Here is a 13,259-nt window from a genome sequence, read left to right as displayed (position 1 = left end):
ATTACTGGGCAGAGCCCTATCACTACAAATCATACTCAAAGAATTGAGTTAAACATCAAAATGGCTTTTGGAACAGATGCATATTCCTTAGAAAGCAGCAGGATTAGGCAAGAATTCTGAAAGTCTTTCAGAGTAAGAGCAATGCTTTGAATAAGAGACAATTTGCACCAGGATTTGGGGGTTGGAATTAAAACCAGAGAGTCCAGCATCCAGACAAACAGATTATGTTCAGTGCCATTTTAAATCTTGAAATTAAGAAAAAGTGAAGATAGTGGTAACTTGTATCTCAAGGGGAAAGAAGGAAAAGAGGCATGTCCTTTTACAAGGTCATTACAAACTAGTGTATGAACTCAGAATCTAAGGCTTGACATGAAACCAGGCAGCAACATAAAATCAAAGCCAGACGATTGCCTTTTGCTTATACATCTTGTTTTCCTTTCTTTTCCTGGGGAGGAAGTTTATTATATGGAAGTTAACAGGAACACTAATGAAATTGAAGAGATATGCTTCTCCAAGACTTTCTGAAAGGAACTAGATTTATTCCCGCTTTTTTATGATCTCTAGCAGTGAAAGGACCATGGACCTGGTTTTGGAAATGTGCAATACAAATTCCATCCACTGGTGTGGAGTTTCAGGAAGACAGCTTGGAAAGCTAAATCCCAGCTCATCTCTTTATCTTGCCCTCACACTGCTCTCTTCTGTACAGGGATTACAGGTAGGTTACTTTTTAGTAACGTCAAGTTTGTAGACATACATTCACCTTCAAATTGTAATCTAGATTTAGATAACCTCTTATACCAAACTTTGTTCTTATTAATTCAACCTTTTATAGTCTTGACCAAGTAAGGAAAACTGCTCTCTTTCTCTTTTTCTCCCACCAGAGTGTCTCTGGCTTACGATTGACAGACACATTCTTGAAGAGAACATATGAATATGATGATATTGCCCAAGTCTGTGTAGTGTCATCAACCATTCAAGTAGAAAGCTAAGAAAAGATTTTGTCTTTGGGATTGCTAATGCATTTCTTTAAACAACTTTTTGTATTTTTTTTTAAAAAATGTGAATATTAAAAATGTTTAACCATGAAGTTTTATTAGAATCTTAAACACATCACAAGCAATTTTATTATTTAAATTTCTTCCTTGAAATGGTAGTAAGACCAAATATTCTAGATACTGTTATATTTTAAAAGGAGCTCTCTCCCAACTTTATCTTCTGTAAGACAATAAATTATAATTCTTCACATCTGTTTTCTGCAGTATTACCTCATTTGGACTTTGTAAGTAGGCACCAGATACCTTCCTTTGTCAGAGACTTTCACTTGAAAATGATGAGGCCTCACTAACAATGCAGCTTCATTCAATTCTAGGTGGCAACCTAGATAATACAGTACTTTCACTAAGAAAGTTTATAGAATTCTAACTATTGCAGCTTAAAAAAAGAATTCATAACTCTACTATTTAGCCTGTTTTTCTCTCTCCCCACCCCTACCCTCAGACCCTGCCCCCCAGCTTTTCAAAATAGTCAGAATTCTCAAGGACAGTCTCCCTCATTTAATCTATATTTACTATCTAGAAATACAAGTGCTTGTCTAATATATGTAGACATTATTTGGAATGTTAGGCAATGGTTTATATTTAAAACGTATGAAGCTTTCTTTTTTCCCCTGATATTAACAGTTTTATATTAGTCATAGCAACATGGTCAGAATTGGTCAAATTCCAACAGTTATTCTCACAGTTGGGCCTTGTTATAACTATGTGATAACTTAGTCTTCTTATTACTAATTAAGGAGTCTAAATGGAATTTTCCCATCTTTCAAAGTCAGGAAATGACTTGCTACAACCCAAAATCTACCACTCTTGCCATGATGATTTTCAGCAGTCTAATGTTTATATTTCTTGTGTTTGAAGTCTAAGTGTTTCTTGTATTTATTTTCTCATGATAAATGGACTCTTCATTATATTTAATCACCAAACTTGCTTATCACTGTCTCGCAGCCAAAGAAAATGCTGAGTATACAGTGATTTGAAGCTTTCTGTGAAATAATAATAGCTATTTGAACAATGTCAGCAAAATAAAAGCTCAGAAGTCATTATATAAAAAAAGTACTAATTTGGCAAGGTGAAATAATTAAAACTATACATGAAATTTAATTGTGTGGCTTAAATAATTTAAAAAAACATTCATTTGTTTTAAATGCATAAGTATTTATTAGTTACCATGACAAACTGTTGTTGACCTAAAATGAAAGTGACTTCAGAACATGGTTTGCCACTTTAATTGGAGTAATCCATAAGAAATGTCCTTGGTGTAAAATAAAGTGCAATTAGTTAAAATTATGAAGTGTCTTTTTCTTCCTCCTCCTTAGTGATTAAGATTAAATGACAGCAAAACTATGTAGCCAGCATATTGGTTATTCATCATACATTTTCTTATGAAGGACCCTTCTGTTTTTCCCAGATTTAAATGGAAAAGCATTTAATATGTGGTGGTCACTTGGGAGTTGCTACATTGTTTGGTTTCAGGATTATAAAGCTTTTTCTGTTAATATCCAAGTAATTGGACCCTCACACAGTTTATACTTTCACTTATAGAGTAACCCTGTAATGTTAAATAGTGCCATTAGTTAGGAAAGACAAGTATTACAACCTAAGTTGTAAAAGATAGGTATGAAATTCATTCTTTGCTGCATGATACATGAAATGAACATACAACATCTTAATTAATACAACTATAGCAAGAGAAATCTACTTAATGAAGTTGAGAAACCTTTTCTGAATCTTCTACATCAGTAGAGGAAATTCAGCCTAGGACTCCTGGAATTCCCTACATCAGTGATATTACAATTTTGGACACATACACCTCCACTTTGTCACCCCCCCCCCCAAAAAAAATCAATTTTTATTAAATGAATAAAGAATAGTGTATAATTTCATCACAACTGGTCCCCAATCTAGACATATAAAAACTGGGAAAGTTCAAGGGATGTTTTTGGAATCTTGAGCAAAAGGGCAATAAAATTTTCACCCTTTGTAAATCAATAAAAGATTCTTCAACATGTAAAGATGACAAGATGCCCAGCTCTTTAACATCATGAGGGAGAGACAGAGGAGATTCTTTTAAACAAGCAAATGTCCAAAAAATCACAAGTCTTGAGGGGCAGATAAAAGTTAAAATTATATGTTTTATGTATCAAATTGGCTATGGTTTAACAAGATAAAAAAAATCTTAGGAAAGAGATCTTCAGAAGTCAAGGAGGGTTTAAAAGCAGGAAGTAAAAATAGTTCCATCAGTCAAATGCACCCTTGCACTTCACATAAAACAAAGGTGATAGATGGAAACCACTTAAATACAGATCAGCACAGTTTGACTACAAGCATTAGAGAATAGAGAAATTAAGGTTTCAAAATACTTTTTAATGTACTTTGAGTACCAACACTAGTAGTACCAACAAAAGCTGAAAACTGCAAGGGTAATTACTTATTCATTAAAATCAAATTGACTTCTGGAAAGAGGCCAAAGTCAAGTTACAAAGGTATCTTGAAGGCTACTAAGATTTCATACCACTGAGTAATAATAACCAAGCTCTTCTTTCAGTGTCTCAAGTACGTAAGTCCAATAGAGCTCACCAAGGAAAATTTATCTATTCTTTCCTTCCCTTTCTCACTTTCACCTTTCCTGCCAGATAGAACTATGACTTTATATCTATTCCCCCTACTTCATGAATTTTTTCTTTAACTGCAGAAGCTCTAGCTTCACAGAAAGGGGTAAGAAAAGGGTTCTGTTTCAAACACAATATAATGAAGATCTGGACTGAGACCTTTGGTTGGGAAGCTTGGTGGTTTGATTTTCTGCCACCATAATCATAGTATATTTTATCTGAATAGAGAGCTTAGTAGGCATAGCAGCTCCACAGTGTTCCACAGCACTACCCCTACCAGATGAGGTGACCACCTCCAAGATGTTCCCTACCACTACCCCTACCCAGATGAGATAAGGATAAATAGAGAAGTGATCATGGGCAGGAATTCCCACAGAGCAGAGCAAGGAATCATTGGGATCTGGCAGCTGTACAAAGAGAACAGCCTTGCTGAGCCAGTGGAGAAGCCAAAGCAAAACAACAGTGACAACATCTGGCTGGGTGGATTGGATTAAGTTAAATTATCTCCTGGTATTTTTGAATTACCCAAGCCTAGCACACAGGAGGTGTTTGATAAATGCACCTAGATGAAAGAAGGAAAACATTGCATTATCCCCAGTACTTCCATTCCCCCCACCCCACTCCCCCAAAAAAACAACACAAAAACTGCTAGTTCTGACTTGTGAATTTCTGGCTGGAAAAAGCAAGGGTAAAAGCTAAGAGATGGACTAGGCCATATTTCAACTGGTGAAATGTAGAAAGAACTTAAAAGTCTCTGATACTTTGTATAGCTCTAGAAGAACAAGAATAAAAATGTCATAGGATAAAAGGCATAGTTGAGCTGTGATCTGCATCCATGACCTGAATAAAAGATGAAATCACAGATATGCTGATATCAAGTGGCTGCCTATAGATGCCACATACAAATTTGAGGTCAATATGGGTTTAAAACCCAGTCTAGTCCATTACTGTTTTAGCCACAGATCTCTTTAGTATTCTCATAACACTTTTACTCTTCTTATAGCATCCTGAATGGCAAGGAACTTTTACAGTATTTGCAATAAGGATGATGGTTAAATTTTGTATCTGACAGAGGCTTAAAAACAATGTTGGTTTGCCAAACTAAGCTAAAGGAAGCACACATGATTGTAGGAGCAAGCAATGAAAGTCACAGTCAGATACCATATGTGATCCATCATAAAATTGCTAAGATCAGAAAATCAATGTTTATTAGGAGATAATTAAATGCACTTAGAAAACCCTCAAGTCTAAGCCATTGATTTATTTGAATCTAATGTATATAATGACCCATATTGTTTTTTGTTTTTGTTTTTTGCCTATGTGAGGTTTTCAGTGGTAAAATTGTGCTAGTTAAATGATGTTATTATGTAGCTGACTTATTTATCACCACAAAAGATTTCTAAGCATATTTCATTATGCATATTTATATATATATGCATATATATATGCAAATTTGTACAGAACACAGCTGGTCATGCAAATTCTACCAGTACCACATTGTGGGTAAGACCCTCTGAGGGCTGTTGTGTAGGAAAATCTGAGCATCCTATTCCCAGTTACATTCCCAGCATCTCCCTCTCTCCCTCTCAGTCTCCATTCCAACCTCTTTCTCACCCAACTCCTTGGATCTTGTTTATTCCCCTCTAAATTACCTTCTGTTACTCCAAGCTTTCCTTTTCACCAACTCCTAATTTTCTTCTCTCTCATTACCATGAGCAATGCTAAATTAGCTTACACTTGTAGCTGTGATCTAGAACCTTAGACCTGAGCAATGCCCAAAAAAAAAAAAACAAACCCTCCCAAGAGTGCGGGTGCTCTGTGTTAGCCCTGGCTCCATGCTGCTCAGGTGCAAATACAGTGCTTCTGAGACACAGCACAAGATGCCTAACTAGAACTTTTCCTTACTCTTGCCCCAACAAGTATCTTAAAGGGATTTTGAGCCAGAGCTTTCACACACAAACAGCCCTAGACTTCAGTTAGTATTCCCTTCCCTGAAGAGGCCCTGACACAATACTAATACACTGGACAGAGACTAAAAATAGAATCTTGTCAACTGTTACGTTGGTATCTTAGTTAACAAGGCTTATTAAATGTTCATTTACAAAGGAATCACTCTACATATAATGATATGTTCAAGTCTGTGAGTGGTAAATCTATTTTCTAAACAGATTTATTCTTAAACACACCAAGGGTTTTCTCTTCATCTCATTTCCAAGCAGCAATGTTAAAGTGGTGCCCTTTCTTTCTTTCACCCCACCCCCCACCCCCCAGCTAACTACAGGAAACATGTCAGGCCTATAAAACCATTCACATTGTAGTTCTAGGAGATGATTCTCCCATCAAGTCAAGAGTGTTCTTCAGTGCTGCTGCTGAAGGATCTACTTCGGACATGATTTCTCAGCTGCTCAATGAGCTCAGGATTCTGCTGCTGTATCTGTTGAGCAAACTGCTGTCCCCTGCAACAGGCACATAGAGGGCAGTAAGCATAAGTAAAATAATCCAAAGATAAAGGACATTTGCAAAAGGAAATGGAGACAAGATAGGAAATGATGCAGCACAAATTTGGCCATGTAAGTGGTACCAGAATTCACTGCATATATTCCCCCCCCCCCAACCTCCAATGCTTGGAACCTTCTTTAGCTCCTCTTGACATCCCTGGATTCCTTCAAGTCTCAGCTAATATCCCAGTTTTTATAAAAAAAAACTTTTCTCGGTCTTGCTCACTGTTAAGGCTTCCTTCTGAGACTACCAGTTTTATCTTATTTGCACATAATTTATTTGCAAGCTATATTTCCCATTAGACAGTGGGCTCTTTTAGGGGCTAGGAGTTTTCTTTTTCATTTTATTCCCAGAACACAGTATACTCCTTGACAAAGAAGGTGTTTAATAAATACTTGGTGACTTGGCAAAAACTGCCCAAAATGAAAGCCTGTGAAAAGAAAATTTATCTTCTTAAATAAAATGCAAGTTGCTATTATTCAGTTGGGTCTATCCCTTGGTGACCTCATTTGGGCTTTCTTGGCAAAGATAATGAGTGGTTTGCCATTTCTTTCTCCAATGGATTAAGGCACACTGGTTAAATAATTTACCCAATATCACTTAGCTGGTGGGGAAGACCAGAGTTGAACTCAGATCTTCCTGACTCCGGGTCCAGTGCTCTATCCACTGAACCACCTAGCTGCCTTTACTTAGACCTATTCAATTCCAGATTTCTAGTAGAGTCCAAAACAGAGTGAAGGTCTAGGTGAAGAGATTGGACAAAATCAAGCCATTCAAAATTGGACAAACAGGAAAAAAACTAAGCTGTGAATTTAGAACTGACACAGAATTGCAACTTCTGTTATACCCCATGAAGGAACTGCTAAAGCTGTAGTAAGGCCAAGGCAGGTCTCATTTAACTACTGAATTTGTTCTGAAAACTTTTTTTGTTCAGAGCAAAATATTTGCCATCACTAGAATCACAATAATATTCAGAATTGGAAAATTCATGCAACATACAGCTTCTCTTTGAAAAGAGCAGACTTTTTAAGGAATTCTTCAGGAGTTCAAGGTTTGAATTTAATGCATATGTGTAATAGGTTAGTTTTGCATAATTTATGAATAATTTACTAAATATATGGATAAGTAAAATTTATATTAAACAGGATTATTTACAAATGTTAATTGCAATATGGGTGTGCCCAGAAATATGCTCTGAGAACCCTGGTTCTAAGCAGATGTACATAGGGAATGGAATAAAAAGTGAAACAGGACTTGTTTTTTTAATGCCTTCAATGGTTTCATCTCAAAAGAAGAAAAATTCCCACCTGGCTAACCAGAGATCTAGCAATTAAACAACTTCAGTCACAGGAAAATACAACAGATTGAAGGAATAGAGGCCATAAGGATACACAGACATATTGTACAAGCTGGCAATTCTGAGATAATATTCTATTCAGGTTTTTTGTTAAAAGAAATAAAGTTGAATCAAGTCTAGCAAGTCTAAGAAAGTTCATTATGTACTCTGCAGGTCAAAATCTAGTCCATAAGGGATCCTCATGATCTTCCGTTCTAAGTTCTGTTTCTTGAATAAAATACACTATTTTCTAGTGATCTTTAACAGTCTAGCTGACATGGAGAAAAGGAGGGAAGGGGAAATGAGAGAGGAAGAAAGCCAGAGAAAGAAGAAGAAAGGAAGAAAGGAAAGGAGGGAAGGAAGGAGAAAGAAAGGAAAGAAGAAAAAAGGATGGAGGGAAAAAGGAAGGAGAGGAGAAAGAGGAAAGAGGAATATTTGTCTTTGAGGTAAAATTTCCCCAAGTAATTACTTTAATTCTATAAGGCATACACACCTATTTTCAAAGTACCATGTGAACAGAAATTGTTAATTACAATCTGTCAAGATTTACTTCCATTAAATTAAAAAGATTCTAAACTTGGAAGAATTGAAGAAGGAAATGTCAAACAACTCTAGGATCTTTGCCAAGAAAGTCCCATAACGGGATCACAGAGTCAGACATAACTGAAAAACAACAAACTTGAACAAGAGATGGCTCATTATTAAGTCACATAACCTATTTTATTTATGAATTTATATTCAAAAGCAGCCAACCTGTAGGATGCTCTGGAGAAAGAAGAGAGAAGGGAGGAAGATATTAACATTCTTATTTAAGAAGTCAGCATAATCAACAATAAGGCATAAAAGCCAGGAACTAGAACCTCAGTTTGAGAGCTGCCAAGGAGTCTCTTCACATATTACTTAACCAATCCATTCCTTAGTTTCTCCATGTGTAAAATGAGATAAACAATACATGCAAAAATATTTCAGTATCTTGTTAGAAACACAATAATTCACAGAGTTCCTAACTGTAGAGACAAGAGCTAAGGAGAGAATTCAGACCTTTTGTCTCACTGTTCAGCATCTATCTTTAGATAAATTCTAAAAAAGAAATTCTAATATGTGAACTCCTTTTGAGTGTCATTAACTCTGATGACATGGAAGATAATTAAAAATAATAATTATATTATTAGCCTTTATGTGGTGTTTTTTGTAAATAAAACATTTTATAAATATCTCATTTTAATATTACAACAACTCTGGGAATGGAGATATTCCTATTATCTTCATTTTACAGATAAGGAATCTGAGGCATACAGAGATCAAATTACTTGTCAAGGTAGCAGGAATCTGAAATTGGATTTGAATTTGGATTTGACTCCAGGTCTGGGCTCTAACTATTGTGCCACCCAGCTGGGTAGTGGAGGGTGGCAAATTGACACCAGTATCGGAGGTGGCAAATTGACACCAGTAATCAGAAGTAAAGATAAAATTGGAATAGATGACATTTATATTGTGCTTTATCAATCAGTTGATCCTGGAAGTTCAAGTTATTATTGTTCCCAGTTTGTAAATAGGGAAAATTAAATTGAATAGGGTAAACAGACTTGTCCAAAGTCACACAACTATCAAGTAACAAAGTTGAGATTCTAAATTCCATGATTCCAAATTTGGTCCTCTGGGGCAGCTAGGTGGCGCACTGGATAAAGCACTGGCCCTGGAGTCAAGAGTACCTGAGTTCAAATCTAGCCTCAGACACTTAATAATTACCTAGCTGTGTGGCTCTGGGCAAGCCACTTAACCCCATTTGCCTTGCAAAAACCAAATTTGGTCCTCAACTACAGCTAGGGTTCAATGACTCCCTTGAAGTGGTCACACTATTCAAATATGCTCTGCATTTTTCATCAGGCTAAAAGCAATTACCATATTTTATGAAATTATAATTTTGAATAGCATGAATTTAAATAAATTGACCACTTCATGGGATTCATTATATATACCAACAAGAGCTTAACTATATATTCAACATACTAAGAAAAAAATTATTTGGAAGCTTTAGTTACAGGAGAACTTTTTCTCATAAAACACTAATAAGAAATTCCCTTCAATGTGACACTTACGCTTGGATGAGGCTGGACAGATCAGTCAGGCCTCCAACTCCAGCAGCAGGACCTCCAATAGCATTGGTCATCATTCCTGACATGCTAGAATATGCAAGAGAGAAGTTATAATGATGGTTATGCATTCATAACAAAGCAGTAATAGGGTTTGGTGCCTGGAGAGAGTGGGCTGCACTCAACTCACTATAGGAGTAGAAGCAAGTAATTTTGATTGAGAGCTCAAAAAAAAAAAATGAGTTCAGAGTACTCTCTGGCAACCTTAAAGTTCAAGCTCTCTCAGATGCCTAGCTAACCACCAAGTATGAAGAAGATATGGAACATGCTTTGTTTCCTTCTCCTCCCTCCCATTCTCATTCTCTCTCTCTCTCTCTCTCTCTCTCTCTCTCTCTCTCTCTCTCTCTCTCTCTCTCTCTCTATATATCATATATATATATATATATATATATATGTATATATATATATTTCTTTCATTTTCATTCTTCTCTCTTTTCCTCATTTCCTCTTTTATTTTCTCTCATTCTCATTTCTCTCTCATCCTCTTATTTTTCTCTCTATGCCTCTCCCTTTCCCTCTCATTCTCTTATTCTCTCATTCTCTCTCCTCTCTTTTTCTCATTCCCTCTTTTATTTTCTTTCTCATTCTTCTTTCTCATCCTCTTAATTTCTCTCACAATATTCAAAAACTTACAGTTGTTGAACTTGAGGATTCTGCATTAAACTTGCTGCCTGGAATAGACAGGAAATAACTCCTATTAAGACAATATTTACGAATATATTTTAAAAAGTGGGGTAAAGGTAAAAAAACCATAAAACTTCTATATCTTTTGGAATTTTATTGTAATGTGAAAAATAAGTGGGCATGGAAAGAAAGATAGGATACTGAAAAAGTGGCACTTAGGAATTATGTTCCAAGGGCAGAGAGACAGATAACACTCTGTCATGTGCCAGTTATGGCAGTTACTTTACAGGCACCTGAGTCAAAAGGAATGAGAACATATTTAAGATAGGACCCAAAAAGACCCTTGCATTAGAAGTGACCCATTTGTCAACTTAGATCAATGTATACCATGAAAGTGGCCATTCGTCAATGAGAAGGGAAGGAGTCTCATTAGGACTCAAAGGTTTTATTCCTTTTCCTTTTTTATTCCATTCAGGTCTGGGCCTAAATGCTTATTCAAAAATACTTTTCTATGTTCTGTTTTGGATAGATGCCTGTTTTCTGTGTGATACCCTGGCAAAGTTTTCCACAATATTTATTATTTACAGCTATTGATGTGAAGATCACAGATCCTTCTTTATTCCCTAGTACTAAATAACAAGAGTGAGAAAAACTCCCATTTGCTTTATTAGCAGAAAGATAATTGCCTGTCAAGTGTTGTCCTGCTAAAGGTTCCTAAACTCAGTTTCAGCCCTTATCCCTAAAAATGAGCAGTGTAATCCAAGGCCCAGAATGAGCATTACTCATATTGATCAATGTCAGAATCAAGAAGCAAAGCGTAAACCTGCCAACTTTTTGTTGTTGGTAGGGAGGACTGGGAAAAGGCTTGGGGATACTGAAAAGTGGATGATCAAAAGGCTAAATTGTTTTCCATGCAATGTAAATGAGTGCTTTAGGAAGGAAAAAGGGGAGCAGAAAAGGGAAAAGAGAGAAGACCTAAGAAAACCATTATGGTTTTCTTCAGCCTTCAGATTTTCTCTTCAGATTGCTTCCCTAAAGCCAGTCTTTACTTTCACTCATTGTATCCTACTTTCCCTAAAGCAAACACTTAGCTACCAGAATCCCAGGAACAACCAAAGTCAAGCAGTTGTACTCACCATGCTAATGAAGGCTGGATTGTTGATCAAACTAGCCATGTCGAAGCTTAGTCCTGTTCCCGTCTGTAATGAAATTATGCCCCCAAAATCACTCTATCCCATTATAATGTAATACAAAGCACAGATGCATCAGAAAAAAAAATATTCCGGTGAGCTATCATGAATAACTTACAGGACTGGCCACCTCCCTTAATTTCTGCTCTGCTATTTTCAAATTAGACTTATAAGAATCATTTTCTGGGTCAAGATCCAGCGCTTTTTGATAACTTGTAATTGCTTCTTCATATTTATTCATAGCAGTAAGGGCCAGCCTAAGGAGAAGAAAGCAAATGACAGTAAAAAATCTAATATTCTTTTTTTAAAAAAATATATCAATACATCACAAAAGGGATCCAAGAGAAGGATAGGAAAATGGATTACATCTGTGACATTATTGGTACAGGGGACTCTCAGGTGAGGAACTTCCCTTCACCAATGTAGTGGTGGCATCTTCCCTATAATTTATAGTCTTAAAAGATTGCCTGGTGCACTGAAGCTAAGGGACTTGTCCATAGTCACACTGTCTATCTATATCAGAGACATAACTGAAATCCTAGTCTTCCTGCACAGCTCTCCATCCACCAGCGTCTCATAATTTCCAGTGTAGCTCACTGTAATGAATCTGGTCGGAGGGAAGGACTCTAAAAGTATAGGATCTTGTAATCTAGCTCTTAGCCATAGAGGCATCAAGCTCAGCAGATGTCACCTCCATCTGTCCTTCAACTTTAAAGGGTAATATTCTGAATGTTTTGCTTTATGAATATCTAAATTAAGTTCTGAAATACTCCAGCTGATTTAGATCCTTTTAATCATATAGTTTCAGTATGCTAAACAAATTCCTGGAATAGACATTTTAAGGACTTTGGACTAGCTTCATGCTTAGCAGCAGAGAGAACAAACAAAAATACCATTTTACAAAAAAAAGGAACTGAATTATCAAATACAGTCAGTGTTCATCTCTACTCCAGCAGCATAAACTATGATCCTAAGCTACATGCTTATCCATTTCAGTTCCCAGCTCTAGCTAGTATAATTACAATCATACTGAAAAACAGGAGCCAGGCATAATCTCTAAACTGGGTTGTTTGTTGAATTTGTTTAAAAATCAGACTAATTCAATTCTAGCCTAACTGGCTGCCTCTTGCCATTTGGAAAAACTTCAGCTCTTACTTAATATAATTAATTATTCATAGTGGCAGAATGATTAGCACTAGAAGCAAAAAGCTATTTTCTCTCAATACAAAGAGATCAGAGGCCCTAATTCTAATTTCTCACACCTACAAACCATAGTGACCTAGGTCAGTTCTTTTTCCCTTCCACAACTATATTAAGTCTCCACATTGGTTGAGGGGATAAAATGTTAAATGACAAACAAATTATCATGTATATTAGAGCAGCAAAGAACTCCAAGACTGACTTAAACATTCTTCTAGAGAGCTCACCCCATTCTTCCATAGGCCTTGCTGTACTTGGAATCGATTTCTATTGCTCTCTCACAATCCTTTATTGCATCTGTGTAGTGACCCAGTTTGCTTTGGGCTGCAGCCCTAAAAGAAGACAGAAAGGAGAGGGTGAGAAAGAAGAGGGGAGGGGGAGGGGATAAGAGGGAAGAGAAACAAGTTTTTATCACTATCCTTAGAGACAGATTTTGATCTTTAGAATCTTAAGGTAGAACTAATAGCTCAGAGTAGCTTTTCCATTTACAAACTGACCAACAAAAAAATCAGAAATAAAATAATTCTAGGAATTTTATACTGTCAAGCAATTACATCAATTGTAAAAATACACACACACACCCCAAATAAATA

The 13,259-nt window shown here is 36.2% G+C and overlaps 2 protein-coding genes across 13 annotated transcripts in view; one reads left to right on the top strand and one right to left on the bottom strand.

Moving 5' to 3' along the window:
* Positions 1 to 13,259, top strand: part of LOC141497580 (trafficking protein particle complex subunit 13) — a 61,924-nt gene that overhangs the window by 31,084 nt on the left and 17,581 nt on the right. For 5 of the 11 annotated variants that reach the window (XM_074200284.1, XM_074200281.1, XM_074200276.1 and 2 more), the window contains 2 exons: positions 565 to 715; positions 882 to 5,869. In XM_074200284.1, the coding sequence (XP_074056385.1) occupies positions 565 to 715; positions 882 to 989 (259 nt within the window). In that variant the 3' untranslated portion in view covers positions 990 to 5,869. Of the gene's footprint in view, positions 1 to 564; positions 716 to 881; positions 5,870 to 13,259 lie in introns of those variants that run through there. The other 6 variants (XM_074200285.1, XM_074200282.1, XM_074200277.1 and 3 more) reach the window with 2 other exon arrangements.
* The window catches only part of SGTB (small glutamine rich tetratricopeptide repeat co-chaperone beta), an 80,477-nt gene continuing 72,052 nt past the window's right edge, over positions 4,835 to 13,259 (bottom strand). For both annotated transcript variants that reach the window (XM_074200286.1, XM_074200287.1), the window contains exons 6-11: positions 12,894 to 12,998; positions 11,585 to 11,723; positions 11,413 to 11,475; positions 10,286 to 10,323; positions 9,599 to 9,682; positions 4,835 to 6,120 (exon numbers count right to left, since the gene is read on the bottom strand). In XM_074200286.1, the coding sequence (XP_074056387.1) occupies positions 6,009 to 6,120; positions 9,599 to 9,682; positions 10,286 to 10,323; positions 11,413 to 11,475; positions 11,585 to 11,723; positions 12,894 to 12,998 (541 nt within the window). In that variant the 3' untranslated portion in view covers positions 4,835 to 6,008. The remainder of the gene's footprint in view (positions 6,121 to 9,598; positions 9,683 to 10,285; positions 10,324 to 11,412; positions 11,476 to 11,584; positions 11,724 to 12,893; positions 12,999 to 13,259) is intronic.

This window comes from Macrotis lagotis, chromosome X (genome assembly GCF_037893015.1).
Source record: "Macrotis lagotis isolate mMagLag1 chromosome X, bilby.v1.9.chrom.fasta, whole genome shotgun sequence".
Taxonomy (NCBI): Eukaryota; Metazoa; Chordata; class Mammalia; order Peramelemorphia; family Peramelidae; genus Macrotis; species Macrotis lagotis.
This window is presented reverse-complemented; position numbering and strand designations above follow the sequence as displayed.